The sequence below is a fragment of the Microtus oregoni genome, unplaced genomic scaffold (genome assembly GCF_018167655.1).
Source record: "Microtus oregoni isolate MIOR12 unplaced genomic scaffold, Mior012 000015F_ref0000493, whole genome shotgun sequence".
In the NCBI taxonomy this organism is placed as follows: domain Eukaryota; kingdom Metazoa; phylum Chordata; class Mammalia; order Rodentia; family Cricetidae; genus Microtus; species Microtus oregoni.
In genome coordinates this window covers 26,167,678-26,194,432 of record NW_024543074.1, presented here as the reverse complement: position 1 = coordinate 26,194,432, position 26,755 = coordinate 26,167,678, and the positions used below count along the sequence as shown (strand labels likewise).

Genomic DNA, 26,755 nt, shown 5'->3' with positions numbered 1-26,755 from the left:
TCACCTTTTAGCCTTCTTTGGGTAAACACACACATATTAAAATAATTCTTTTTACATAACTTTTTAATTTTTTGTTTTACTGGTGCTTTGCCTGTATGTATGTCTGTGAGGATGTTGGATCCTGGAGTTACAGATAGCTGTGAGCTTCCATGTGGGTGCTGGGAATTGAACCCGGTTCCTCTGGAAGTGCTATCAGTGCTCTTAACTGTTGAGACATCTCTCCAGCCCCCAGCTTTTTAATTTTTGAGATTATGATATAATTACATCATTTCCCCTTTTGTCCCTCTAACTTCTTCCATGTACTATCTATAAAATAAATCAATCAACAATGAATGAAGAACTAGGTACTACTGGGAGAGACTCATGGGTGGGGTGGGGTCCATCCCTTCTGCTTTAGAAATATAAAGGAGAGAAACTGACAATTTTATGCCTCCTTGTTGCGTTTTGCGATCCCCGTCTGCGCTTTATGCACTAGAATCCAGTTTGCGAGCTTTGGAAACATGCAGAGACAGACCAACACACAGACCTCCAATTGCTGGTTCAAAGGCCCTTCTTTAATAGCACCATGGAAGCTTAAATACCTTTCAGTCAATGGCCAACAGGTGAAAATCCCATCCTCTGATCCTCTAGGCAAAGCACAGCTTTTAGTTTCTTCAATTAGATGGTTCTAGCAGGGAAGAGCAGCTGAAGGCCAGGACTCAATTATTCCCAACACCTCCTAACTGGATTGCAACGTCCATCCTGTACGGGTCTAACACACACCTTCAGGAAACAAGCAAGGTCAGGATAGGACAACTTCTTTGCTGCCATCTTGAAATTCTCAATGACCCCAACCAGGATCAAACAGTGCTACAACACTGCCTCCACCTCCCATATGTGTATATATATATATATTTGTGTGTATGAAATTTTGAAAGACTGTCTTTCAATTGCCAGGTATGGTAGTTCGCATCTATAATCCCAGCACTCAGCATACTGAGTCAGGAAGATAGCAAATCTTGCCACACAGTGAGTTCCTTGCTACAAAGTTAGTCCCTGTCTCAAAACAAAGGAAAACAAATTGCCACACAGGCATACACTGCCTGGATACCTCTTCTAAAAGATTGTTTTATGTGCACGACTATTTTACCTTTATGTGCCTATGTGCACCATGTGTATGCCTGAGCATAACCTCTCAGGAGTTACAGGTGGTTGTGAGCCACCATCTGGGTGCTAGGAACTGAACCCAGGTTCTCTACAAGAGCAGCAAGTGCTCTTAACTTCTGAGCCTACTGACAGATCTCTCTAATAGCCCTGGCTGTCCTGGAACTCACTATGTAGACCAGGCAGGCCTCGAACTCACAGACATCTGTCCGCCTCTGCCTCCTGAATGCTGGGATCAAAGGCTTGCGCCCCCGCAGCTGGCTGTTTGGGGAGATTTGAGAAAAGATATTACTATGTAGCCCAGACTGCCTGAGCTCACAACCTTCCTATTCCATCTTCCTGAGTGTTGGAATGACAGGCATGTTTGAAAACATAGGAAAAACACTTTTTTCTAGAACTCAGGACAGAACTCAAGGCCTTGTCCATGAGAAGCAAAACCTCCTCTGCCTCACGTTTACAACCCTACTTGTTTTAGTTAGTTTGTTGTTGTTTTGTTTGAGACAATGCCTTAGACAGCCCAGGCTGGCCTTGAACTCTTGATCCTGTTGCCATCCAGAGTTCAATGAAGGGATTGTGTGTCTATGCTACCATGTTTGGCTTCCCGAATTTACTTTCTTTTTATTTTAATTATGTGTATTTGTGTATCTGTGTATGTACATATGGGTTCAAATGGGTACAGGTATCCTCAGAAGCCCAAAGAGGAGAGAAGAGGGTGTTTGATCCCCTAGAGCTAGAGTTGTAGGCAGTTATGAGATGCACGATGTGGATGCTGGCAATGGAACTCAGGTTCTCTGCAAGAGCAGGTTATGCTCTTGGCCGCTTTTAACCACTGAGACCCTTGTTTTTTTCTTAACACAGAGTCTCACTAAGTAACCAAGGCTAGCTTTGATCTTATAATTCTCTTGCCGGGACCTCCTGAGTGCTCTGATTACAAGTATATGGGGCTATACATCTTTTTTAAAAAGACTTTTTAAATGTATATTAGTGTTTTGTCTGCATGTATGTATGTGCACCATGTGCAGTGCATGCCTGGTGCCCAGTGAGGTAAAAGAAGGCATCAGATTTCCTGGAAATGAAGTTATGGGCAGTTGTGAGCCACCATTTAGGTACTGGAAATCAAACCCAAGTCACCTACAAGAGCAGCAAGTGCTCTTAACTGCTGAGCCATTGCTTTAGCCCCTAAGATTAAAAAAAAAAAAAATTTATGCTTAGCTGGGCATGGTGGAAGGAACAAAGGAAGGAATGAAGGAACAAAGGAAGGGAAGAAAGAAAGAAAGAAAGAAAGAAAGAAAGGAAGGAAGAAAGCTGTCCACGAAGTTCAGTGACAGCGGATATGTTCAAGAAATGTTGCAAGGACTTGATCCTTTGATGAATCTTGTATAGACAGTGTGTAGGAATAGCAGCTTAGTGGGCATCATGTGGGAGAGTGTTGATTTTATAATGTCAGAAAACACTGTAACAAATTGGGTGGTGGTGGCACATTGCCTTTAATCCCAGTGCTCCGGAGGCAGAGGCAGGCAGGTCTCTGTGAGTTCAAGGCCAGCCTGGTCTGCAGGAGCTAATTCCAGGACAAGCCCCAAAGCTACAGAGAAACCCTGTCTCCAAAAACAAAAAACAAAACACTGTACAAATAAAAATAATGGCTGTCTAACAGAAAAATCCAGGCACCTTCTCTAACGAACCTGCTTTTTTATGACATAAAAATTAAGCGACTTACATTTTGATATTAAACTTTTAATTAATTAAGTCAGGCATGGTAACGTGTGCCCATAATCCCAGAATTGAGAAGGTAAAAGCAGGAGGACTGGAAATTCAAGGCCATCCTCCCCCAGCTGAGGGAAGCCTGGGCTAAGTGATACCCTGTCTCAAAAAAAAAAAACCAAAAATCAAAAAACAAACAAAACAAAAAAGGGCCTCTGAGATGTGGCTAAAGGTGCTCATTGTCAAGCCTGACCCCACTGCTTAAACTTGGTCACCTCCCACAAGTTGTCCTCAAACAAACAAACAAAAACCCAAAAACCTTTTAATTTACTAAACATTAGCAATAGTTTTGCTTGTTTGGTGGCAGAGGAAGGTGGATCTCTGTGAGTTAGGGGCCAGGGTCATCTACAAAGTGAGTTTTAGTACAGCCAGGGCTATGTAGACCTTATCTCAGAAAAAAGAAAGAAGGGAGGGAGGGAGGGAGGGAGGGAGGAAGGAAGGAAGGAAGGAAGGAAGGAAAAACAGACATCTCTAGCTTCCCATATGGCCCTGTCACATTCTGACTCTGAAAGCTAACCGGTCCTGCCTGGTTTTGAGTCTTGCATAAGACACACAATGTGTGCCCTTCCCTGCCTGGCCTCTCACTCACCATGTTCCTTCTGACTCAGGAACAATATTACACATACTGTAGCTTGTTCATTTTGCTACTGACACCCCACTGCCTGAATAGTGGTTTTCGTGGCTCATTTTCCTGAGTGGTATATTTCCTGAGTAGGTATTTGAGTAGTTTCCAGTGTGGGACTGTTGTGAATAGCACTACTTGGCCCTGGAACACATCCTTGGTGTGAACGGGGAGAAAGAATTGGAACCACCTTTTCCAGACAGTTTCCACACAGATGTCTCTGATGCCACCTGCTGGACAGGAGCCATATGACATATCCAGGGTGGCCTTCAAAAGAGTCCTCTCAAGAACTCGCAGCACAAGACTGGACCATGACCCTACCTGGAAGCCACACCCCTGACAATATAACCTGGTTGGTGTTGCTAAGCCACCACCCAAACCACCCTTGAATCCTAGTTCTGATCACGTTCACAGTCCCTAGAGATCTAGGTAAGTTAGCGATCTCAAAGGTTAAGAGGGGACTGTCCCCACTACACCCCATAGTCTATGGCTATAGTGTTGGGCTCATCCTAGACTTGGGTAAACTGTGACCCCTGTGTGGCAGTTGTTTGGGGAACCTTTAGGAGAACCTCACGTCCTAATGAGGCAGGCTCGTTGAAGCCTCCCCGGCCCAGCCCCGCCCTGCCCAGACCTGTTCTCTCTTTCACCACCTCCCTTCCCCAAGGCCACCCAGCAGCAACCACAGCCTGCTTGCCTCCCTCCCTGGCAGTCTCAACTGTCAGGGTTCTCGGCAGGAACCTGGAGCAGCCCAGGCCATGGAGGCTACAACAGGGCCTGTGCTCTACCACAAGCTGCAACTCTGGGAGCCTGGCACGGAGTCTGAGGAGGAGGAAGAGGAAGAAATAGCAGAGCCACTGGTCCTCTCCCTAAGGAGATCCCAAAATACCCCCCGGTGAGTCACCAAGGGGCCTGGGAACCCCATAACTCAGGCTGGAAGGCTGGCAAGGTCCTCTCTCTGGATCCCCTAAGCTGGGTCAGGCAACCCCACAGTGGCTGAGCTCCAGGGACTTTCTAGATGAGTGGGGGAAGGGGACTCTAGGCGGCAGACCCAACTTGGGATTGAGCCAGTCAATCGAAGGTCTATGTATCTGAAGGGACACTTGTACCAAGCCAGTCCCTATCCTGTTTCATCTTTGCCAGCCTCACCCTACCCCCATGCCACAGCACCAGCTAGGCAGGTTGGGACCTGGCTACACCTGGCTGAGCCCTGCTGCTCGGTCTCGTCTCTCCTGTATGCCAAGCCCCTTCCAGGCCTCCCTCTGACTGACTGGCCTCTACCTCTACCAACTCTTCAGTAGATACTCTCTCGAAGCCAGCCTCAGTTTCTCCAGAATTTTCCTACCTCTGTGTCTTCGCAGTGCCCCGGACCAGGAATTTTCTCCCTCTCTCAGTCTCTGCCTCGCTCTGTCTCTGTCTTTCTCTCTCTCCTTAGCCAGTTTATACTCTTGAAAAAGATCAAACCTTTTGGGAAAACATTCCTTGGGTCCTCTCAGGGTTCTTGGGTGCCCTCCACTCCATCCCTGGCTCAGGACTCCCCTTTCTGCAGGAACAAGGTTGGTGGGCTGCCAGGAGCCTGGGCCCGCCTGCTGGCAAGTCTGCTGCTGCTAGCTGTTAGCAGCTCCCTGGCTCTGAGGCAGCTGCACAGTAGGGACAGTCCAAAAGAAAACTTGGGCTCTGCGGCCCCTCCAGCCAGCAGACACTCCCATCACCCTGGTGTGTACCACCATGGAGCCATTATCAGCCCTGCAGGTCAGTGCTGGGGAAGGGGCTAGGGGGTCAATGGTCCAGGCCACCTGCCCATCACCCATAGACCTTTCCTTACTGCAGCCACATGTTCTCAGCTGGGCCAAGAGCTGCTTGTCGCTGGGGGGAATGTCGTGGATGCTGGAGTTGGAGCAGCTTTGTGTCTGGCGGTGGTACATCCTCATGCAACAGGGCTAGGTCAGTGTGATCGGTGGGCCCGGGACAGAGACTCCAACCTGAGACCTAGTCAGTGGCCATTACTTCAAGACTAGCTAGTGAGAAGGACACAAGATCTGAGCACCAACCCTAGTCTTGGGTAATATTTGACCCCCAACCTGGTCAGTAACTCCTGTTTCTCCACCTGGGACTGCCAGAGGATCCTGACCCCAGCCCTGGTCAGTGCCTCTGACCCCTGTGTGGTCTCTTTGTCTCCCAACAGGTGGCATGTTCTGGGGCCTCTTCTACAACAGCTCCTCAGGAAACTCAACTGCCCTGACAGCAGGCCCAGTGCAAACCCTGGCCCCGGGCTTGGGGCTGCCCACAGCTCTGCCTGCCCTTCATTTGCTTCACACACACTTCGGCCACCTGACCTGGCCACAGCTGTTGGCCAAGCCCACCAAGCTGGCTCAAGAGGGCTTTGAGGTAGATGCGCCCCTGGCAAGTGCACTAGCAGCCCAGGGCACCAAGGGACTCTGTCCACTCTTCTGCCATACCAACGGGGCTCCACTGAGTCTTGGGGCTCGAGCTACCAACCCCAAACTGGCAGCTGTGTTGCACCAGGCAGCCCTGGCCTCTAGCCCTGATCTTGTTGGGGATGCCTTGCTGAGTCTGCTGGTCAAAGACCTGGAGCTCAGGGATCCTCCTGCTCAGCCCATGCCCTCCTTAGAGCCCGCGCTGCAGCTTTCCGTGCCGCAGGGTGTCCTCTTCACTACTCCAGGTCCCTCAACTGGCCCAGAACTTCTGGAACTGCTGGAGTCTGCCCTTCACTCCAGGACACCCAGCCCTACTTCCTGTCTGTCTCTCCTGCAAACTGCCATGACCTCAGGGAATAGCGCCGTGGCCACCGTGGACAGCAGTGGTTCTATGCTCCTCCTAACCTCCTCAATCAATAGCTCCTTTGGTTCTGGACACCTGTCCCCAAGCACGGGGGTTCTGCTCAGCAACCTGGTAGCCAGATCGGCACCTAGTGCCTGGGCCTGCCCAGTCATTCTCCGTGGCACCCTGGATGACATGGAATCCGATATGTTGGGGCTAGTGACTTCAGGGATGCCCAGAGGGACCAAGGCCATCACTTGCACCTTGCTCAATCATCTGGCAACACCTCAAACCCAGCATCAAGCTCAACAAAGACCCACAGAAAGCCCTGGAGTTTGTGGCCAAGGGAGCCTACTCCAAGTGGCAGTCCATGCAGAACATGCCCATGTCTCCAGTGTCCCCAGTGGCTGCTGCCCCTTCCAGGGGTATTAACAGAGGGACGGAGTATGGAAAGGGCAAAGCTATCTGGAACCTGAGGGCCAAAACAGAGGCCTAGCATCAATGAGTGCAGACAGAGAATGTATCTGTGATGTGTTCGCTGCCATCAGCCCGCCGTTCATCATGTTCTGTCACCTGGCTCTAGCTCTGTCCTCCAGGGCTAGTTAGTCCCACCGTGTTTCCTGGTACCCACACTGATGGAATTGCTGGGTTTTCTATCAGACCAGGACCTAGAGGATGATGAAAAAGAGACTGAGTGCAGCTCAGCTTCAGGAAAGTCAGTGGAAGGTTGAGAGCCTAGTCTTTGGGCAGTATGGGCAACACCGTCTTCCACACTGGACCATGCCCTGCTGATCTTTATCAATTGCAACGGAAGCTAATAAAGTCCAAATCTCCCAGGGGCCAAGTGCCATCCCTGCTTTTGGGTTAACTTTTTCATTATCCCATGAGATCTCTGATGCCAAGGCATCTGCCATGTGCAACACCGATGACAAGAACACCAGGCACAGGTGGCGCCTGGACTGGTGTCTTTCAGCTTTCCCCTGCTCCACCCACCTTCTGCGTCCTGGGGTTCTATCTGTGCAAGGTAAATCTTAGTTTCACAGGTAGGACAGATGGCAGAGTAGAGAAGGGTTGGAGAAGTGAGTAGGGGACACCACTGGTAACAAAGGCCTGGAACTAGGTTGCCCGTGAGCTTCCCTTTAGGGTTGCAATCTCCGGGCTACAACCCCCTAGAAATAGTTCCTCAGGCCAAGGGCAGGGACATCCAGGAGCACTTCCCCTACCTGACAAAGTAAAAGACATTTTTGGTTTAATGTTTTGAGGGTTTTAATTTTTTAATTAAAAAAAAAGATGTTTTTACTTTATGTATTTTGACTACATATGTTTACGTGGACCACACACATCTTGCATTTGAGGAGGCCATAAGAGGGCTCTGGATCCCTGGAACTGGGGTTACAGCTATGAGTTGCTACACGGGTGCTCAGAACTGAACTTAAGGTCCTTGGCAAGAGTAGTAAGTGCTCTTAAGCAATCAGCAGCTCCCCAGCCCTTATATATATTTTTTTGTTGTTGTTTTGTTTTTCGAGACAGGGTTACTCTGTAGTTTTGGAGCCAGCTCTGGAACTAGCCCTTGTAGACCAGGCTGGCCTTGAACTCACAGAGATCCACCTGCCTCGGCCTCCCGAGTGCTGGGATTAAAGGCGTGTGCCACCACCGCCAGGCTATAATTTGTTTTTTTAAGGCAGAGTCTCACTACGTAATCCAGTCTGACCCAGGCACATGGACCACCGACACACTCAGCTGTTTTGTTGTGCTGGAGATCAAATTTAAAGCCTTGGCGTGCTTGGCGCATGCTCTGCTACCACAGCATAGCTCTAGTCCCAAACCAATAGAACTCTTGATTACTCCATCTCCAACTCAGTGTCAAACAAAACACCCCTAGGCTCAATGATTCCACCATCTACTCAATTATTTTAGCCTTTAGCCTGGTGTCTTCTCTAGCTAATTCTCTCCTTTGACCCAGTTCAGCTCCCACCCTGCCCAGCTCCAGATTAGCCCAGGTCTGATTCTAGCCCAGTTCACTGTCTCTGTACTTACAGCCAAAGGCCTTGACAACAGCTGATCTTTTGTGAATGTAAATCCGATGTAAATCCCCCCCCCCCCCCCCCCCCCCCCCCCCCCCCCCGCACACTCCGAAGAAAGTCTGAACTCTTGACCCTGGCCTGAAGTCCTATACAACCTTGCTCTCCCTGCTCCTGCGTCCCTGTCCCCTCTTTGGCCTCAGTCCCTTATCTTTGAAGATGGGCCTCTGGTAGAAGCAATGTCCTTGGCCAGTTTTTTTTTTTTTTTTGTCCCTCTTAGATTTTTGCCCAGAGGAACAGTTGAGTCCATCTCGTCCCTCAGCTGTCAGCCCATACGTTTCGTTAGTCTCATCCAGTGACTACTCTTAAACAGCATCTTAGGATCTACTTAATTTTAATTCCCAAGGCTTTTAACAGGTGATGTTTTGACATATTTTAACATTTAAAGGGCTCTGCTCCCTACAGTCCTTATTTTCATGATAATTATCGTTTTAAATGAATTTTGCTACTTGTTCTTCAACTAGAAAGTCCTCGGAAGCCGTGGCTTTGTTCCCGAGCACACAGTAGGCGGGGAATAGCTGACGCACGGGTGTCGGAAAGGCTCGCGGGTAGATGAAAGTCTGGAAGGAGACCGTATCGCTATTTTTCAGTGGATTTGTGCCGCGGGCCGTCCGAAACGCCTCCAGTATAAAGAAAGGGATCAAAACAGCAGTCACCCCACACGCGTGAGTGAGCACCAGACGCGGCTCCACCCACGGCCACACCGGAAAGGCACGACGTCCCGCCCTACCACTCCCAACCACTCCGGACCTCCAGGCTCCGCCCCCAGCCGGCCTTCCCAGTGCGCACGCGCCGGGGCCTGACCTGGAAGAGACGGTCTTCCGAGCCCACGTGTTTCGTGCAGCATGGCGGAGCTGAAGAGTCCCACGAAAGCTGAGCCTGCGCCTCCCGCAGAAGCGGTGCAAGATGACCGCCGCGACCTACTGGAGCACAGCCGCGAGTTCTTGGACTTTTTCTGGGACATCGCGAAGCCGGAGCAGGAAACGCGGCTCCAGGCCACTGAGAAGTTGCTGGAGTACTTGCGCACAAGGCCGAGTGTATGATGGCGGGGCCCGCACACTCAGTCGCGGCTCTAGATGCAAGGGGGGCAGGGGCGGGCTCCCAGGTCACTGTTGAACACGAGGGATACTTTTGGTTCCGCAGGGTTCGGAGATGAAGTACGCCCTGAAGCGCCTGGTCACTGGACTTGGGATGGGCCGAGAAGCTGCTCGGCCCTGCTATAGTCTGGCGCTGGCACAGGTGAGGTGGCGCGCTGGTCAAAAGATGGGTGTAAGGATAGGGGGCACCGCAGCCGCTGGGTAAGGAGAAATCCGAGAGGATTCTGAAGTTTTCTTTCTGATACATGTTTAGTAGGCGTATTAGCTACAGTTACTGGAAGCAGTGAACTTTGAAGTTGACTTAAGCAAGGCTGGGGACCCCGCTCTAGGTTAGGAACTTAACTAATGGCAGGCCGCTCAGAAATGCGTACAACAAAGAGCAGCAGTGAACACTAGCCTGTAGGGTCAACCTCAAGGCAGCTCGGCTTAGGATGTGTGGCTGAGATAGGTTTTTCAGGAGGGATTAGATGAGCAATCGAAGCCTTCAGAAGCCCTGGTGGAGATGGGGCTCAGTGCAGGATTTGGTCCCATGAAAGCAGTAGGTTATCCCGTAGCACTTGTGGTGAGAGATGGGAGGAGTGACCAGGATTATGTAGAGGGAAAGCTGAATTGAAGAAGGGGAGTTGGCTTGGTCTAGCGTGGCTCCCCTGGGTCACTCCTCTGAGCTCCTTTGGTTTTGCTGGCAGCTGTTGCAGTCTTTTGAAGACATTCCTTTATGCAGCATCCTGACTCAGATACAGGAAAAGTACAATCTGCAAACAGCAAACAAGGTGAGTGGTCCCAGACATAGCGGCCCCCGCCTGAACAGGCATGGGTGGGGTCATGGACCCTCTTCACCCGTGTTTGCCATCTTCCTCTAGGCAATGCTGAGACCTGCTCTCTTTGCAAACCTGTTTGGAGTGCTAGCTCTCTTCCAGTCAGGCCGCCTGGTGAAGGTAAGAGTGTTGGGTACAGGAGGCAAGGGTTGGGGTTGGTGGGGAACAGACAGTAGTGTGCCCTGTTCATACTCTGTTTTCTGTGGGTACTAGGATCAGGAGGCCCTGATGAAGTCAGTGAGGTTGCTGAATATCCTCTCCCATCACAACAACCACTTACAAGGCCAGCCAATGAAGGTCCTGGTGGACATCCTCTCCAAGGTACGGGATCACAGGTTGTGTTGTATGGTTCTGGGAACGTTGAGAAGATTTCAGTTAGCACACAGGACCATTAAGACAGATGGCTTAACCATGCAGCAGGTGGAAAGAGCTGTGAACTGTGAAGATAGTTTTAGATTCATTTATTTTTTTGTCAGCAAACATCTTAAAGTTTTGTTTATTCTGTGTATACTGTTCTGCCTTCATGTGGGCCTGCAAGCCAGAAGAGGGCACCCGATCGATCTCATTACAGATGGTTGCAAGCCACCATGTGGTTGCTAGGAATTGAACTCAGGGCCTTCTAAAGACCAGGCGGTGCTCATAACTCAGCAGTTATGAACCATCCCTCCAGCCCCATGTCACCAAATATCTTAAATTTTGCCTGTGTTTCTGGTTTACAGCATGTCTGCATTCAGTTAGGCACTTCTAATGCTCCATAGCTCTCTGGTTTCTGAGATCTGGAACAGTTAGCCATCTAGGATGCTGGGGATGGGTAGCCAGCACTTTCTTACAGGTCTGACAATTAACAAGTTGGCTAACTGGAGCTGTATCAAAAGTCCATGGGGTAGAGCAAGACCTGGAGGGAGAAACGAAGGTGCTAGGAGAGCCGCCCTCTCCACTTATGCTCTCACTCCAGGTCCCAGAGTCCATGTTCGAGGAGATCCTGCCAAAGGTCCTCAAGGATGACTTGAAAGTGATCCTCAGCTCCCCTAAGTACCTGGAGCTCTTCCTCTTGGCTAAGCAGAGGGTGCCAGCAAAGCTTGAGTCACTGGTGGGCTCTGTTGACCTGTTCTCAGAAGAGAATATCCCCAGGTTTGAGGAGAGAGTGGGTGGGCTCTCCTTGGGGGGTGTCCTGAACCCCAGACTTCTAGGCAGTGTTGCTGAGTCCCATCTGCACTCTGTAGTCTAGTGAACGTGCTGAAGATGGCAGCCAAGTCTGTAAGGAAAGAGCAAAAGCTACCAGACGTGTCTCTGAGCCTCCTCCGCCTATCACTTAAGGAGAACAAATTCACACTGTTTTGGAAGGAGGTTGTGGAGCAGGAGCTACTGAAGAAGCTAAGCTGGTCAACCAGGTGTGTGTGAGACACTAACCTCTGCTCCAGTCTGGGTGGGACGTGTTCTGAAGCCCACCACAAAGAACAGGGTCTCTGACCAGGCTCTGCCCCACCCCTTCTTAGCTACATGTGCTTCCGCCTGCTGGGTGCATCCCTGCCGCTGCTGTCAGAAGAGCAGCTGCAGCTGGTGATGCGGGGAGACTTGATCCGCCATTTTGGGGAGCACGCGGTCATTTCTAAGGTAGGTGTCATCCCTTGAAGTTCAGCAATGCCCAAAAGGGCCAGACAGTGGGTTCTTCCTCTGAAGATGTGTGACAGGACTGGGGACTATAGAAGGGTTTGGCCAGTGATCAGGCCCTTTTGTCCTGAGGCCCACTCTCTAGCGGGCCCAACCGGTCATCTATCTGGAATGCTCTGCTAGGGCCATTGATGAGAACAGTTATTCCTAGTGTGTTCTGTATTTTTGTGCCTGCCATCCATAAGACAGTGTTAACAGGGGCCCAGTACAAAGGGTTGTTGTAAGAAAAGAAGTAACCTGGTGGTGATCACATGAAAATTGGTGAGTTTTGAATCACACTGACACAACTAGATACTGGTCTATCAGGATTTGGGCCCTGCTTCCCCTCATGCCGCATTGAACTAGGGAAGCATCTTGTCCTCAGTCTTTGAGCCAGATTGGGGACCTTCTTGAGCTGGGATTGTAGGAATTTGAGGAGTCAAAGATAAGAGAGACCTTGGTGGAGCTGTGGCAGCACTGGTTCTACTGTGAACTCGGGACATTCTAGCCCAGGGTTTAACCTAGAAAGGGAGAGGGAGGAAGGTGGGAATGTTGGCCACTTCACATTGGTAACCCGACCTCATGCTCATCTCTTGCAGCCCCAAAATCTGTTCAAGTTCGTGCCAGAGATAAGTAAATATGTGAGTATCTTCCTAGAGGGGTGCCAGGATGACCCCAAGCGACAGTTTGCCGTGATGGTGGCCTTCACATCCATCACCAACCAAGGTCTCCCTGTCATGCCTACCTTCTGGCATGTCACACGGTTTTTAAGTAGTGAAGCCCTGCAAAGCTATGTGGCCTGGTTGCGGGACATGTTCCTCCAGCCAGACCTGGACTCCTTGGTTGACTTCAGCACTACCAACCAGAAGAGAGCACAGGATGCTTCAATCAATGTGTGAGTAGCAGGTGTCAGGAACATTGAGAACCCAAACCCCTGAGTGGGGAGGGAGGAAAGTTAGCTCTTGAAGGTAGCCTGTGAGTTTCCTGATTGGTATTTGGAGGTCAGGGCAGAGTATGGGTGGTCCTGCCACAGTGGAGCAAAGGAGCACCCTATTTTTATTGTCATGTTTGACTCATGTGACCTGCTCATGCTCCCAGGCCAGAGCGATGTGTGTTACGGCTCCGGAAGTGGATCATCCACCGCCTGGTTAGCCTTGTGGACCATCTGCACCTGGAGAAGGATGATGCCGTGGTCGATCAAGTAGCCAGGTGTGTAAGGAGCTAGCCCCTTGTGGGTGGCATGGCCATGGAACTAGGCTCTTTGCCTGGTCCGTGTTTGGGGGCACCCCTGGAGCCAGAAGCTTTCCGGTTAAGTTGTTAGTAGGGAATGGGCCCAAAGGAATCACCAGGGTACTTTGCCTGTCATGGAAAGAGACCCAGAAAGTACAGAACTGTGGGACCCCAAAAGTTCAGGCTTGACCTATGGATTTTACAGGCAGTCTTTGCCCATCGGTATCTACAAGTCTTTTGCCCCACACTAGCAAGTATCTGCTGGCTCCAAGGGAGCAGCTCTTATTCTGCTGCTCCAAATCAGGTCACCCACTTGTATTCAGAGGGTCACACTGGAGAAGTGACCCTTACATGGTGCAACTGAGGGGAGTCTAACCATGCCAATCAATGCTGGTTGTGCTCCTAGGTTTTGCTTGTTCCATGCCTTCTTTAAGACAAAGAAGGCCACCCCCCAGATCCCAGAGACAAAGCAACACTTCTCCTTTCCCTTGGACAACCGGAACCGAAGTGTCATCATTAGTTCCTTCTTCAGGTAAGTCTGTGCCACTCAGCAGATGGAAACACTTGTTCTTCTCTGAGCTGTGAGCAAGTTTAGAGGGCCTGGAGGGTCCAGGGCCTAGAGACTGAGCCCCAGGGTTGGCAGGGAGGCTGGGTATGTTGGTATGTACCGTCTGTGAACCTTTCCTTCTCCTTTCCCAGCCTGCTGCAGACCCTCAGTGTGAAGTTTAGGCAGTCTCCAGACTTGAATGAAAGCGGGAAGCCCTGGACTTACCGCCTGGTGCAGTTTGCAGACATGCTGTTGAACCACAGCCGCAATGTGACCCTGGTGACACCCTTCACAACACAGCAGCGCCAGGCCTGGGACCAGTAAGGGCCTGGGAGTTCTGGGGGTGGAGGAGGGTACCCTGTTCATCAGTGGTGCCTGTAAATGTGCCTTGTCCTCTCCCCAGGATGATGAGTACTTTGAAGGAACTTGAGGCCCAGTCTTCAGAAACCAGATCCATTGCCTTCCAGCACTTGCTGCTTTTGGTGGGCCTCCACCTCTTCAAGGTATTGTGGTCTGCAGAGAAGGGGCATGGGGCCACCCCTACTGAGAGGCTTTGAAGGCGATGGAGATGGAGGGTGACGGTGGATTCCCTTACCATAACCCAGTCCTACATGAAAGTTACAGCTTAAGGGGAAAAGCCACTCTATCCACATGGGCCCTAGCCAGCATCCCATCATTCCATGTAGGGCTTCTATGCGTTTGCCAGGTGCCAGAAGCAGAGTAGCCTGCTTTGAGCCACACCTTCAGTGGCCAAGATTTTAAGAGTCCCTAGATAGGATTTACTCATTGGAAGTGATGGATATAAAAGAACATGCTGCCCCCTGCAGGAGGGAGGCCAGTTTGACACACAGAACACTTGTCATTTAATAGTCATTTAGAAACAGGTTTCAGGCTTCTATGTATAACTCTGAGGGCTTCCCCTCACCCCAAAGCAAGGGACAATCATGCCTGAGGCTGGTAAATGTACCCAGCAAAGGCTCTGGCCTGCCATAGTTTTCCAATGTATCATATTCTGCAGTCCTGGGCCCTCAAGAACCTTCTCTCTCCTCCCCACCCCCATTTTTCTTATAAGAAGCCTTGATTTTTTTTTTTAACTAACATTTTAAAATTTGTTTTGTGTGGTATTGTGTGCCATAGCGCACGTGTGGAGATCAGAGGACAACTTAGGGGTTTGGTTCTCCTGCCATGAGGGTCGTCAGGTTTGGAAACAGGTGTTATTGTCCTCTCAGGTTATCTCACCAGACCCCTGATGCTCTTTTATCAAAACTGCTTCAGGTCTTGTTAGCCGCAAGCCTGTGGTTTCCAGACCCCTGCATCTCTGAATTTGACTGGCAGAAGAAATTGCATTTTGGGTTTATCAAACCCAGGAGAAAAGGCACAGCCCAGAGGGCAGGCACCTCCCAGTTCTCAAAGCCAGGGAGATAGAGACCACTGGCTTAGGCATGGACTCCTTCCTCTCTGCCCATAGCATTAGCAAGCAAAAGACTGCTTTCTGGGTATATAGGTTATTCCCAGCAAGATGCATTTAAATCCAATTAAAACCAGAGCCGGCAGTGGTGGTGCACGCCTTTAATCCCAGCACTCAGGAGGCAGAGGCAGGCGGGTCTCAGTGAGTTTGAGGACAGCCTGGTCTACAGAGCTAGTTCTAGGGCAGCTAGGGCTGTTATACAGGGAAACCCTGTCTCATAAAACAAAAAGCCCAATGGTTTTCAAGTGTATATCTAAAACCAGAAGTGCAAGGATAGCCCAGCAGTGTGAGATTAGCGTATTCTGTCCTGTGGCTCTGGGTGTGTCTGTCAGTTGTGACTGTGAGTGTTGATGTGGAGCTTGGGCTCTGGGTGTGTCTGACTGTACAAGGTGTGAAAAGGTTCTTGGGTAGCTCTTAGGTGCCCAGTCTGAATGGTAAGAGTGATTGGCCAAGAAAAGGCTGGTGTGTGGCTTACCTGAGGACTCTGGCTCCAGTTCCTTTCTGACTTCTGCCTTATCCTGCCCACAGTCCCCTACAGAGAGTTGTGATGTCCTGGGTGACATCCAGACCTGCATCAAGAAAAGTATGGAACAGAATCCCCGTCGATCGCGCTCCAGGGCCAAAGGTGCATCATTACTCCTGGGGCAGGCTGGGCAACCAGGCTTTCTGTGTCCTGCTCAGCCTAACTCTGCTTTCCTGCTTGCAGCTTCCCAAGAACCAGTATGGGTGGATGTGATGGTGGAGATCTTGCTGTCCCTGCTTGCTCAGCCCAGCAACTTGATGCGTCAGGTGGTCCGGAATGTATTTGGCCACATCTGTTCCCACCTTACGCCACGTGGTCTGCAGCTAATCCTGGCTGTGAGTTGGGGCCTTTGGAGAAATAAGATTGTAAGATGGGTCCACTGAGATATACTGGGGATGTGTGACATCTTCCCATCTTCTGTTTTCCTCCCTGGGGTGGTGGGGGCCTTTGGTCAAGATAGAAGAGGCTACAGGAGTCACCTGAGGAAGGTAGGCAGTTGGGGCAGCAAATGCAATTGTATTCTGGGACTTCTCCTCAGGTGCTTATCCCTGAGACAAATGAAGATGAGGATGACAACGTGGTGGTCACTGATGATACCAGTGAGAAGCAGCTGGAGCATGGAGAGGTACTTAACAGTGAGGTACAAGGTAGGGTGACTGACTGGAGATAAGTCACATGGTATCACTGAGAAGGTATGACTTACCTGCCTCAACCATAGGATGAAGGCTCAGATAGTGAGGACGATAAAAACTCAGATAGTGACATGGATAGCGACGATGGAGCAGAGAGTGAAGAGGAAGACCGTGATAAGGATGTGCAGCCAGGCTTTCGTCAGCGGCTGATGGAAGTGTTGCAAGCTGGGAATGCACTGGTGAGCAGGAGCCAGGGGAGAAGGGGTTTGTCTACCTACCTAAGGCCAGGTACCTGTGCTTAGGCTGTGTTTCTGTACCTCAGGGTGGAGTAGACAGTGAGGATGAAGAGGAGGAGCTTGGGGATGAGGCTATGATGGCCCTGGACCAGAACCTGTCCAGCCTATTTGCAGAGCAGAAGTTGCATATTCAGGCCCGGCAAGAGGAAAAGAACAAGGTACAGAAGGAGAAGAAGCTCCGACGGGACTTCCAAATCCGGGTGAGTGTGTGCAAGTGACTGCCAGACACCCTGAGCTGCTCCTGCCTCCCCTGTGCTCCTGCATGGGCTCATTCCCAGTCCTCTGGCCACAGGTACTAGACCTAATTGAAGTTCTGGTGACCAAGCAGCCTGAGCACCCCCTGGTCCTGGAACTACTTGAGCCATTGCTGAGCATAATCCAACACAACATGCGCAGCAAAGGCTCCAGCAAGCAGGAGCAGGACCTCCTGCACAAGACCGCCCGCATCTTCATGTGAGTGCACATGCCCTGGTTAACACATAACCCTAACTGACTTTTCTTCCATTTCCTTCATGCTCCCTATGCCTAGAGCAGGGGTCCTGAAGCTCTGGTCCTATCCCAGCCATCAGTTTTAAAATACTCTGGAATTCTGACAGGAGGTTAGGACTGTCTCACACAGCACTATGCTAGTCCAGATCATGCTATGTGTTCAGACACTGTTTTGTCCTCCCCCACCCCCCACCCCCCACTCTGTCCCTAAGCACACATTGGCCTTAGGCTTGATTTACAGAGTCTGAGGCCACTGTCCTACAAAACAGGTACAGACAAGAGAGGTGTTCGGCCTCTGGGTCAAGTCCCTGTCTTGTCTCTAAAAGTCAGTGTTTTAACCTATGCAGTGGTACCTAGGGCTCTTCTTGCTGTGCATGGGCAAGGGCATCTTTTGACCAGTTTGCTCCACCCACAGGCACCATCTATGCCGTGCCCGCCACTACTGCCACGAGGTGGGGCCCTGTGCAGAGGCTCTGCATGCCCAGGTGGAGCGCCTTGTACAGCGTGCTGGCAGTCAGACTGACACCTCTGTGGCCCTTTACTGCTTTAACGCCTCTCTGTATCTACTGCGAGTCCTCAAGGGCAATACTGCAAAGAAGTACCAGGATGGTCAGATGCTACAGGGAGCCGACACCAAGCCTGAACCCAAGGACCCAGAGGTGAGCCAGGAGCCAGTCTGGGCAGTTTCCAGAAAACTTAAACCAACTCTTGGCCAGGGCTCATCCTCAGTCTTCTATGCCTTGCTCCCTATCTCACCCCAGCTTTCTCACCAGGCTCAGACTGCCAATTGCTTGGACTTGAACTTTGTGACCCGGGTATACTCGGCAGCACTGGAATCTCTTCTGACCAAGCGTAACAGCCCCCTCACTGTCCCCATGTTCCTCAGCCTTTTCTCCCGGTATCCGGTAAGTACAGGAGCCAGCCCTCCTCTTTGGACCCCTGCCTGTCCCAGAACCCAGCTAATGGTCCCTGTCCTCCCCCAATCCCTAGGTGATCTGTAAGAACCTGCTCCCCATCCTGCTCCAGCATGTGGCTGACCCATTGCGACCCCGCCATCAGGTAAGGGTCTGTCTGAATCATCTTCTCACTGAGGCCTAAGAGACCTGCTTCACTGACCTTGGCTATTCTTACGCTGCAACATATGGTGGGCACAGAGGAACTTCAGGAGCCTTGCTGTCTGGCCCAAGGCCTCCAGCACTGCTGAGACCTATATGAGAAGTCACCCTGTCTGCTTAGATGCCAGGGTTGTCAGGCAGGCTTGAGGGAGACAGCATTAAGTCAGTAAGGCAAGAGACAGTCCCAGCATGAGGTTGGAGTCATTACCTCTTCGGATCTCAGCAGCCCTTTACCCATATAAGAAAGGAGCTGATGACTGTAAGGCCCAGTACAGGCAGCCTCTGAGCCTTTACTGGGCATGTTGGGGCTCTTGCTGGCTACATTCTCCTTGATGCAGGCCCAGGCGTGCACACTGCTCCAGAAGACCCTATCTGCCCGGGAGCTAAGAGTATGTTTTGAGGATCCTGAGTGGGAGCAGCTGATTGGCCAGGTCTTGGAAAAGGTCACCCAGGTAACACACAGCTGTGAGGCTCCCACCCATGAATTCACCCCCAGGTTTCTGGAAACCAGATTGCTTGGAACTTGAGGTTCCAGAGTGGGTTGTACAAGCTAACTAGTCCCCAGAGACATTTCCTCCCTCTGGGCCACTGCTATGAGAGGCATGCAGAAAGGCCTTGGGCAGTTCTTAGGAGTGCCTCAGTGTTGACCTTCCTCCTTAGACCCTACACACACTCGGGGAGGCACAGAGCAAAGGGGAGCACCAGAGGGAGCTGTCCACCTTGGAGCTGCTGAACAGTCTCTTCAAGACAGTCAATCATGAGGTAAGGCAGCTGCCCAAAAGTCAGTGCCCCAGATGGAATGGACATCACACCAAGACTCTGGCAGTGGTCCTTCCTTCCAGGGGGAGAATCTGGCCTTTTCAAAGACTACAGTGTGACTGGTAGAAGTGATTGACTTCGAGGTAGAGGGCCGCATCTAGAGCTGGCAGACTAGGGGTGAGACGGTGTCACCTCGCGTCAGAAAACTGAAAAGTGAGACATAGTGATAGTGAGAAGAGCTAGAGTTGATCCCAGGCGGGCAGCAGTTTGGAAGGAGGCCAGGTTTCCAGGCAGGGAGAGGTAAGAGTTACTTATTGGCTTATTAGGGTAGAGGCTAGGAGGCCACTGGAAATGGACATCTGGGTTCCGTAGTCTGGAACCATCCTTACAGGGGACTGAGGCTGAAAAAGCACCTGAGCCCTGGTTTTGGAAAGGGAAACTGCTAGGGACCTTAGTTTTTCCACAGTAGAGACTAGTAATTTAGAGACAGGAGTGGCTAAGGTTCCAGGAGCAGGTGGAAGACCCAAAAGCTGACAAAAAGCCATGTCACCACTACTACTCCAGCCTGCTTTTCCTCTGCAGAAGCTGTCTGTGGACCTCACCTCTCTCTTGGGCATACTGCAGAGCAAGCAGCAGAAGCTGCAGCAAAACTTGAAGCAGGGGAACCACTCCTCTGGTTCCAACCGCCTCTACGACCTCTACTGGCAGGCCATGAGGATGCTAGGAGTCCAGTATGTTCTGGGAGAGGGACCCACACCCTGGAAATGGGACTGAAGATGCCCTCAGTGCCGTCAGTATTGTACTCTCTCACTTTGTGTTTTACTACTTCCTTACAGGCGTCCCAAGTCAGAAAAGAAGAATGCCAGGGATATTCCTAGCGACTCCCAGAGCCCTATTAGCATGAAGCGGAAGAAAAAGGGATTCTTGCCTGAGACCAAGAAACGAAAGAAACTTAAATCTAAGGACGCCACACCAGAAAAGGATGCTGCATCAGGGCAGGATGTAGTGATGGCGGATGCCACACCCGCTGCTGGTGGTACAGACCAGCCCCCCAGCACAGGCAAGAAGAAAAGGAAGAGAGGGAAGGCCAACACCCCATCCCAGGTGAATGGGACACCTGTCACCAAGAGTCCAGCTCCCAACAACCCCACCCTAAGCCCCAGCACCCCTGCTAAGACCCCAAAACTACAGAAGAAAAAAGAGAAGCTGTCACAGGTGAATGGAACCACTCCTGTGTCCCCCATAGAGCCTGAAGGCAAAAAACATTACCAGAAGGCTCTTCCCACAAAGGAGGTCTTGAGAAAGACGCCCCAGTCTTCCCTGCCACGAAAAAGGGCAAGGCTGTCTCTGGTTAACAGGAGCCCCATCCTGTTCCAGAGTGGGGTCAAGAAAAGGAAAGTGGCCCGGAAGAAGGTGCAGACACCTTGAGTGTGGTCTGTTTTCCCCTGTCTTGAGCAGCCCAAGAGACTTCTATTTTTCACCAGTATTTTAATAAATATTGCCATGGTATATGTATGACACCAATCTCTGGCTTTGGGCAGTGGGTGGATTACCAACCTTCCAGGGGCAAAGTCCATCTACTGCAGGCCTGGCTTCAGGCTTAGATACTCAGTTCTGTCCCTCCCCAGGCTGTTTCAATGGAGAGCCACCAAAACATTTAAATAGGTTTATTTCTTCATTTACAAGAGGAATATATATTTGGCTTCTCTCTTAAGACTCTGAGATTCACAATCAGCAGCTCTAAAAAATAAAGGAGCGGTTCAGCTTCCGGAAGGAAGAGGAGGCAACACTTGGACCTGGTTCTTGTACAACAAGAAAACATTGCTGGGGCCCCTGCTGGGGTTAGGGTGGGAGCCAGGCTGGTCATAAGGGATAGCACCCTCTGCCCACCCACATCCAAACCCCCAGGGTGCCCCAGAGCTTGGGTGGGGTGGGTACCACTAACACCATTGAAGCCACAGCCAGCAAGTGGGGGATGGCCACGAGAACTGTTGTCCAAGCTGGTTCTGGACATTTCCTGTAGGTTACAATGGTACCCCAGGACCAGAGCCACCTTGGCGTGCAAGGAGTGAAGCTGGGGATAAGTGTCCTAAGGTGACTGCAGGGGAATGAAGGGTTGTCTGTGTGTAGGTGATGAAAGGCTGAGGTGAAGGCCTCCCGCCCCACAGGCAGTTGGGGTATGATACCTACAGGCACTGGTGGGCAATCTCCAGCAGTTCATACCCTAGGCCAAGAAGCAATGTGGACAGCTGCTAGGTACAGCTTTCTGCAGCCAAATCTGATCATCCTGTAAGTGGGGGTGGCTTCTGGGGTACAGCAGGAGTTGTGGGGGGAGGGAGTAGGGCCTTCACCCCTAGTGCTGCAGCTTCCTCTAATAAGGGATGGTCCCACCTGGGAAAAACTGGGCAAAGAACCAGCTGAAGACGGCAGAGGCAGTTACCTATTCTCCAGGGTGACTGTCCCAGCCAGGGAGCACCCAGCTCCATGTGTCAGGCTGAATTTGATGGCCCCCAGGTCAGAGCCTAAGGATGGGGAAATGGTCCTCATACACCAGAGCCTTTGTGGGGGACCTCAGAACCAGAACTGAGGGCCTGAGACTTGGGCCATGTCTTCTGTGTACAGTCTAGGACTTGTTTCTTCAAAGCCATGGAGGGTGCCTTGCAAGGCACACAATGAAGGAAGCTCCAGCTCCTTGGCCCCACTGTCTAGGGAGGATAGGGGCTCTCTCAAGATCATATGAGCTAAGGGCGGGCCAGGCTTTCCCCAAATACCCAGTACAGGCTGGTTTCTCTCTTGGACCTTCAGCCCCCAACCAGGTCTTGAATTGTGTTCAACTGAGTGGCTCCAGCACACACAGCCCTCCACGTTAACTGAGGATGCAGCTTCTTCAAGATAGGGCCACTCAGTCCTGGGCCAAAGAGGGTGAGTACTCAGCTGTGAGTCACACGGGTAGCTTTGGGACAGTCCTGCAGGTCCAGGATGCTGGAGGACCTCTCCCAATCTAAACTGCAGATCATTGCTGTCCCAGCTGCACCTGTGGGAAGGGGTTGGATCAGGTGGAGCTTTGGAAATTGTTCCAAAGCTGGCTTCCTTAGCTTTCACCACTGTTGTGGTACTGGAGGCTATGACCCGTGTTTTACATTGACAGGAAGCTTTAGCTTCCAGGGGCTAGGCCACTGGGAAGGTCAGGGTGGGAGCTGTACCCTGACACATCTAGGAGGATTTAGGAGGACAGCAGGAGTTTCTGGCAAGTTCCAGGCCTGACCTATGCTCTCAGCCCTCCTAGGGAAGGGAGGGCACTGATTTACTGGAAGAAGCCAGCTCCCACATATCTACAGATTCCATGTCAACATCTCAGAAGGAAGAGGGCAGACCCAGGGCAGTGGGGAATCTGCTCAGGAAGGAGAGGGTTCAGAAGGTGTTTTGTTCCCTGTTCCTTTGTGGCCAGTCCTCCCACAGGGCCTTCCTGGCCTGCACTCACCACCTCAGACTTTCACGGATGCAGGCGGCATCACCAGCTGGTTCACCCTGAGGGAGAGACGGGCGGGGGTCAGGGTGGCGCATCAGCGGGGACTGGGCCCAGGCACGGCTCTGGCACATCGCATCACTGGGGCCGGTAGACCGGAGGCGCTGGGCAGGGACCTCGTCAGCCCCAGGGGGAGGTGGGAAAGCCCAGGGGTAGGGAGAGGAGAAAGAAAGGAATAGAGAAAAGAGGAGAAAGAAGTCAGAAAATAAGAGGAGAAGGAAATGGGGCTCCCAGCTCTAAAACCCTATTCACTCCGGGGGGGGGGGGGGTGTCATTCCTAGAGCTACCGAAGAAAGGCCTGGCATCTGCCAACCTGGGCTACAGTGGGTAGGGCTCACAAGATGCTGCTGAGGGCATGAGAAGACTCAGCCAAATATAGAGCTGGTCCTGGCCTCCAGCAGGTCACCCAGCCATAAGGGTACAAAGTAGCTCACTGTCTCCTCCACCCTTGTCTCAAAGAGCTGTCACAGTCCCTGCTTCCCAGCACGCCCACCCTCACCCTACTCACTGCTGTTCAGCCTTGGCACGGTCGCTGAGGAAGAAGAGAGCAGTGGCAAGGAAGAACATGCCACCTAGGACCACAACAAAAGGGCACAGCATGAGGGCATAGCCCAGGCTCAGAAACTCCCAGAGCGGGGAGTCCTTGGTGCTCTGGCGGATAAGGTCCGAGATCTGTGGGGATTGGGGTACAGGTATCAGGACTGGCCTATCTTCTGAGCCCCACCCAAGGCAGACCCCACCCTCAGCTACTCACAAAGCCAATGAGGTAGGGGCTTCCGGCATCCCCCAGCAGATGGGAGGTGAAGCTCTGCAAGGCCACAGCAGTGGCTCGTCGGGTAGGGATGACCACGTACTGCAGGAGAAAGGACAGGTCAGTGCCAGAAGGGCCAAGGTGTGACCTAGGCTCATCCCTGTGGATATGATATTTCTGAAACCCCCACAGCCTCAGCTTTCTGTCCTGGTAGAACCTCCCACCCATGCAGGCATGGCCTCTTCTCTTCTGCATCTGCCCCTCCTGTCTGGAGCCTCAAAGCTCCCACACACAGCTTCAGACTCCATCACCCCAGTGGCTCTGACAGGCCCCAGACCTCAACCTTGGTGATGGGAATCTGTACCTCCGTCCCCACTACATTCAGACATGGAACACAACTTCAGTATCAGTTGGCACAGGTCTTCCAAAGCCAGAGTTCTTGGAGCATGGAGGACCTGAGCTAACAGACCCAGAGGCACTTCTTTTCTTTCCTTCTTTTTTAAAGATACGGCCTTACTGTTTCACCCAGGCTGACCTCAGCTTGCTATGCTCCTGGAGAGAACCCTCATGTCTGAGGGATCACATGTGGAATTGTGCAACTCTGCCCTCCCCTTCTATAAGCTAAACACCTGCCTGGGTTCCCCTCCATGAAGACTTATTTAGCAAGGCTGAGGCTGGCTCCAGTGGCGAGGATATGAACTAGAATCCCACCCCAAAGAGCCTCTACTTGAACTCAAGCACCCTGACACCAAAGTCTAAGAGCTGCTGGGTCCCAGGTCCTCCTGAACCAGACAGACCAGGCTCTGACCTCACTTGAAGACACGTGGGCAAGACTAGGACAACCAGAACCAGGTGGCCCTACCCTGAGCTCCAACTACTCACACTGTCCACGACTCCTGTCATTCTGGCCAGAGGAGCAGCATCCTCACTGCTGGTGAGGAGACAGGGAGGGATCTGGATCCAAGGATATTGCATGGCCCCATTTCCAGCACTAATTAGTCACTTAGCTGGGACACTTAATAAAACTGGGACATGATTTCCCTGGGACCCAGACAGCCCTCAGGGGCTGCTGGGGGTGGGGGTTGCCAGGGGAGGGCATGCTGCCCAGCACCGAAGACTCTCGATTCAGTCTTGCCACAGTTACGTAGTGAACGACTCCTGCCCCTGTGCTTGCCCAGCCCCTTGTTGAGGCCCTTAGCTGAGGCCTCCCCATACTTCTGCATAATGCATGAATGGGCAGAGAACAGACACTGCTGGGGGACACAGGTATTTAAGGAAACATAGGGTGGAGCAAGGCAGGCTTCCTGAATGGGAGGGACTACAGAGGGCCCCAGACTCTGGCCTGCCGGTCTAAGCACCAGTTCCTAAGCTCCTATCCCTCTATCTCCAGTCCTCTGCAGTCTCCTGAGCCTGATCAGGAGGTCCCCTGAGGACCAAGGGCAGGAATCATAGTCCTGCCATCTCCACCCCCACTTCACTCAGAGCTATAAGTCACTAGGCCCACAGCCCCTCCCCTGTTCTGTCCCCACCCAGGAACACAAGCCCAAGCAGACTGCTCAGACAGCCCTTTGTCCCTGGCCTGCTGGTCTGGAGGCCATTGTTGGTCTCGTAAAGACAGCCTCTGTTTGTCCAGCCAGCCACAGGCACTCGGCCGGCACGCCTGGGATCCAGCCTGGGACCCAGCCTGAGCTGGCAAAGCAGAATGCGAGGATACTCAACTCTAGAGGGAGGAGTGCTGGCAGGCAGCACCACGTCAGTGCCAGCCTGGCACCACCAGCCTCCTAGCCACAAACCTGAAACTGGAGACAACCCTGCCCCTGCACCCCAACATCTATCTGCCTGCTCTCCTAGCCACTAACTGGCAACTGGAGACAATCCTGCCCCTGTACCCCAGCATCTATCTGCTCAACCCCGTTTCCAGGCTCTTCCCAGATCTGACCCCCATGTATCTCTGAGTCACTTCCTGCCTCTGGGTTCACCTCTCCCACTGACAAGTGATGTTAACACTTCACTCACCTGCCCAAACTACCCCCAATGAAATGTAAAAGCCTGGGTCAGTCAGCAGAAGGTGACTGTGGACTTCCTGGCTTACCATGAGGATGTCTGCAGTGATGGCCCAGTTAGAAAACAGCAGTGTCTCCCCAACAAAGATGCAGATCTATTCATAGAGAGGAAAGCAACCATGAGGGGTACAAGGCAGGGACACAGGACCCTCCCTATGGGAACAGAGGGTCCTGGAAGTCAGACTGCAACTCTAGCCCATCTCCCCATCCTTACAAGGACTCACATAAGCGCCCACAATGCTGGTCTTGGCAGCCACAAAGATGAGGCAGATGAAGATGGCAGATCCCAGCATGCCCACAGCACACACCAGTGGGTCAGCACGCTGAGTCCGCAGGCGGCACCAGCGAGTGGCTCCCGCACCTGTGACCACGCCCAGAAAGCCAGTAAAGCAGGTAATGGCCCCAAAGATGAGACTGTGGGGACAAAGGACAGTAGAGTGTGATTTGAACAAGACCATGGTTGAGGCAGAGGCACCCAGTCCCTTGAATCCAGGCTTTACCTGTCTTTGGCTCCGCAGGGTGGGCTGTTGCACGTCTCTGCTGTCTTTTGTACAACTTGAGCACGGTGCAGATAGAGAGGAATCCACATGCCTAGGGCTCCTGTGGCGAAGGACACGGCAGATGTGGCCAAGGAGGAAAAGACGTAACTGCGGCTGGGAAGAATCCAGGGAGGGACACTGAGTTGGCGCAGCAGGCAGCCTTCACAAAGAGGCCGGGGAGTCAGCCTATTCCCCCACAGTCTCCCCCAGATAGAAATGCTCTTTCCAGGCCCAGGTGAGGAGTAGGGATGCAGGAACGATTAAACTCTCAGACCAAAATGTCATTCAGCACTACAGGCAGTGGAGATGGCAGATGAGTGTGGGGACCGCTTGGGGCTCTCACCCAGGCCCCCTCCTACCTCGGTCCACACAGTAGCACTCACTTTCGGATCAGAGCCTTCATGTCTCGGAGCCACGAGGTCCGTGCTTTCAGCTGCCCCCCAAGTTGATCAGCATGGCCTCTCTTAGTGGCTGGGACCAGGATGAGGATGAGTGTTCCTGTGATCATGCCCAGGACAGGGGATACCTGGTAGGACAGGAAATGTGGAGCCTGAGTGTCAAATAGACTCTGTGCTGACCAGGAGGGCCCGGGCAACTGCTCTTATCTGGGCTCCAAGTCCTGTTCCTAGGCTAATATTTGCCCAGCTGAATAAAAGCAAGGCTGAGCAAAGCCACTGAGGATGAGGCCAGGGAAGGGGACAGGGGGCTCAAAATGGACAAAGGCAGGGCAGGAAAACAGGTTCAAGGAAGACCAACAGACTTCAGGGAAGGGGGGAAGAATTGGGAGATGAAGAAGAAAGAGGAGGGGTGAAGGGGGAAGTGAGAGAGAGAGAGAGATGGCTCAACAGATGAAGAATAAGCCGGACGATG

The 26,755-nt window shown here is 52.0% G+C and overlaps 3 protein-coding genes across 7 annotated transcripts in view; 2 read left to right on the top strand and 1 right to left on the bottom strand.

The window, feature by feature from the left end:
* Positions 1-3,910: 3,910 nt before the first annotated feature.
* Positions 3,911-7,602, top strand: Ggt6 (gamma-glutamyltransferase 6). The gene is made up of 5 exons (XM_041664975.1): positions 3,911-3,955; positions 4,236-4,418; positions 5,073-5,275; positions 5,354-5,467; positions 5,709-7,602. The coding sequence occupies exons 2-5, from the start codon at positions 4,282-4,284 to the stop codon at positions 6,734-6,736; spliced, it is 1,482 nt and encodes a 493-aa protein (XP_041520909.1). The 5' UTR covers positions 3,911-3,955; positions 4,236-4,281; the 3' UTR covers positions 6,737-7,602.
* Positions 7,603-9,209: 1,607 nt separating this feature from the next.
* Positions 9,210-20,515, top strand: Mybbp1a (MYB binding protein 1a). Of its 2 annotated transcripts, none has more exons than XM_041664379.1 (26): positions 9,210-9,422; positions 9,529-9,624; positions 10,169-10,252; positions 10,343-10,417; positions 10,511-10,618; positions 11,253-11,428; positions 11,521-11,688; positions 11,794-11,911; positions 12,547-12,842; positions 13,046-13,156; positions 13,584-13,709; positions 13,877-14,044; positions 14,128-14,227; positions 15,721-15,817; positions 15,899-16,050; positions 16,254-16,340; positions 16,434-16,586; positions 16,670-16,843; positions 16,936-17,096; positions 17,548-17,791; positions 17,906-18,037; positions 18,123-18,191; positions 18,586-18,699; positions 18,908-19,009; positions 19,589-19,737; positions 19,843-20,515. In XM_041664379.1, exons 1-26 carry the CDS (start codon positions 9,231-9,233, stop codon positions 20,432-20,434), a joined length of 4,044 nt encoding a protein of 1,347 aa, XP_041520313.1. In that variant the 5' UTR covers positions 9,210-9,230; the 3' UTR covers positions 20,435-20,515. The 2 variants fall into 2 exon arrangements, with proteins under 2 accessions (XP_041520313.1, XP_041520312.1); XM_041664378.1 differs by having other exon boundaries at positions 17,894-18,037.
* Positions 20,516-20,658: 143 nt separating this feature from the next.
* The window catches only part of Spns2 (sphingolipid transporter 2), a 38,001-nt gene continuing 31,904 nt past the window's right edge, over positions 20,659-26,755 (bottom strand). The window contains exons 6-13 of one of the 4 annotated variants that reach the window (XM_041664380.1): positions 26,269-26,411; positions 25,847-25,999; positions 25,571-25,760; positions 25,376-25,441; positions 23,287-23,385; positions 23,041-23,204; positions 22,488-22,679; positions 20,659-22,040 (exon numbers count right to left, since the gene is read on the bottom strand). In XM_041664380.1, the coding sequence (XP_041520314.1) occupies positions 21,578-22,040; positions 22,488-22,679; positions 23,041-23,204; positions 23,287-23,385; positions 25,376-25,441; positions 25,571-25,760; positions 25,847-25,999; positions 26,269-26,411 (1,470 nt within the window). In that variant the 3' untranslated portion in view covers positions 20,659-21,577. The remainder of the gene's footprint in view (positions 22,041-22,487; positions 22,680-23,040; positions 23,205-23,286; positions 23,386-25,375; positions 25,442-25,570; positions 25,761-25,846; positions 26,000-26,268; positions 26,412-26,755) is intronic. The other 3 variants (XM_041664381.1, XM_041664383.1, XR_005975629.1) reach the window with 3 other exon arrangements.

Bases quoted from the DNA above. Each gene is read 5' to 3' on its own strand.
- Ggt6 (XM_041664975.1), top strand. From the start codon at position 4,282: ATGGAGGCTACAACAGGGCCTGTGCTCTACCACAAGCTGCAACTCTGG. The intron at 5,276-5,353 runs GTCAGTGCTGGG...TCCTTACTGCAG, and splicing joins AGCCATTATCAGCCCTGCAG to CCACATGTTCTCAGCTGGGC. The intron at 5,468-5,708 runs GTCAGTGTGATC...GTCTCCCAACAG, and splicing joins TCCTCATGCAACAGGGCTAG to GTGGCATGTTCTGGGGCCTC.
- Mybbp1a (XM_041664378.1), top strand. From the start codon at position 9,231: ATGGCGGAGCTGAAGAGTCCCACGAAAGCTGAGCCTGCGCCTCCCGCA. The intron at 17,097-17,547 runs GTGAGTGCACAT...CTCCACCCACAG, and splicing joins AAGACCGCCCGCATCTTCAT to GCACCATCTATGCCGTGCCC. The intron at 18,192-18,585 runs GTAAGGGTCTGT...TCCTTGATGCAG, and splicing joins CATTGCGACCCCGCCATCAG to GCCCAGGCGTGCACACTGCT.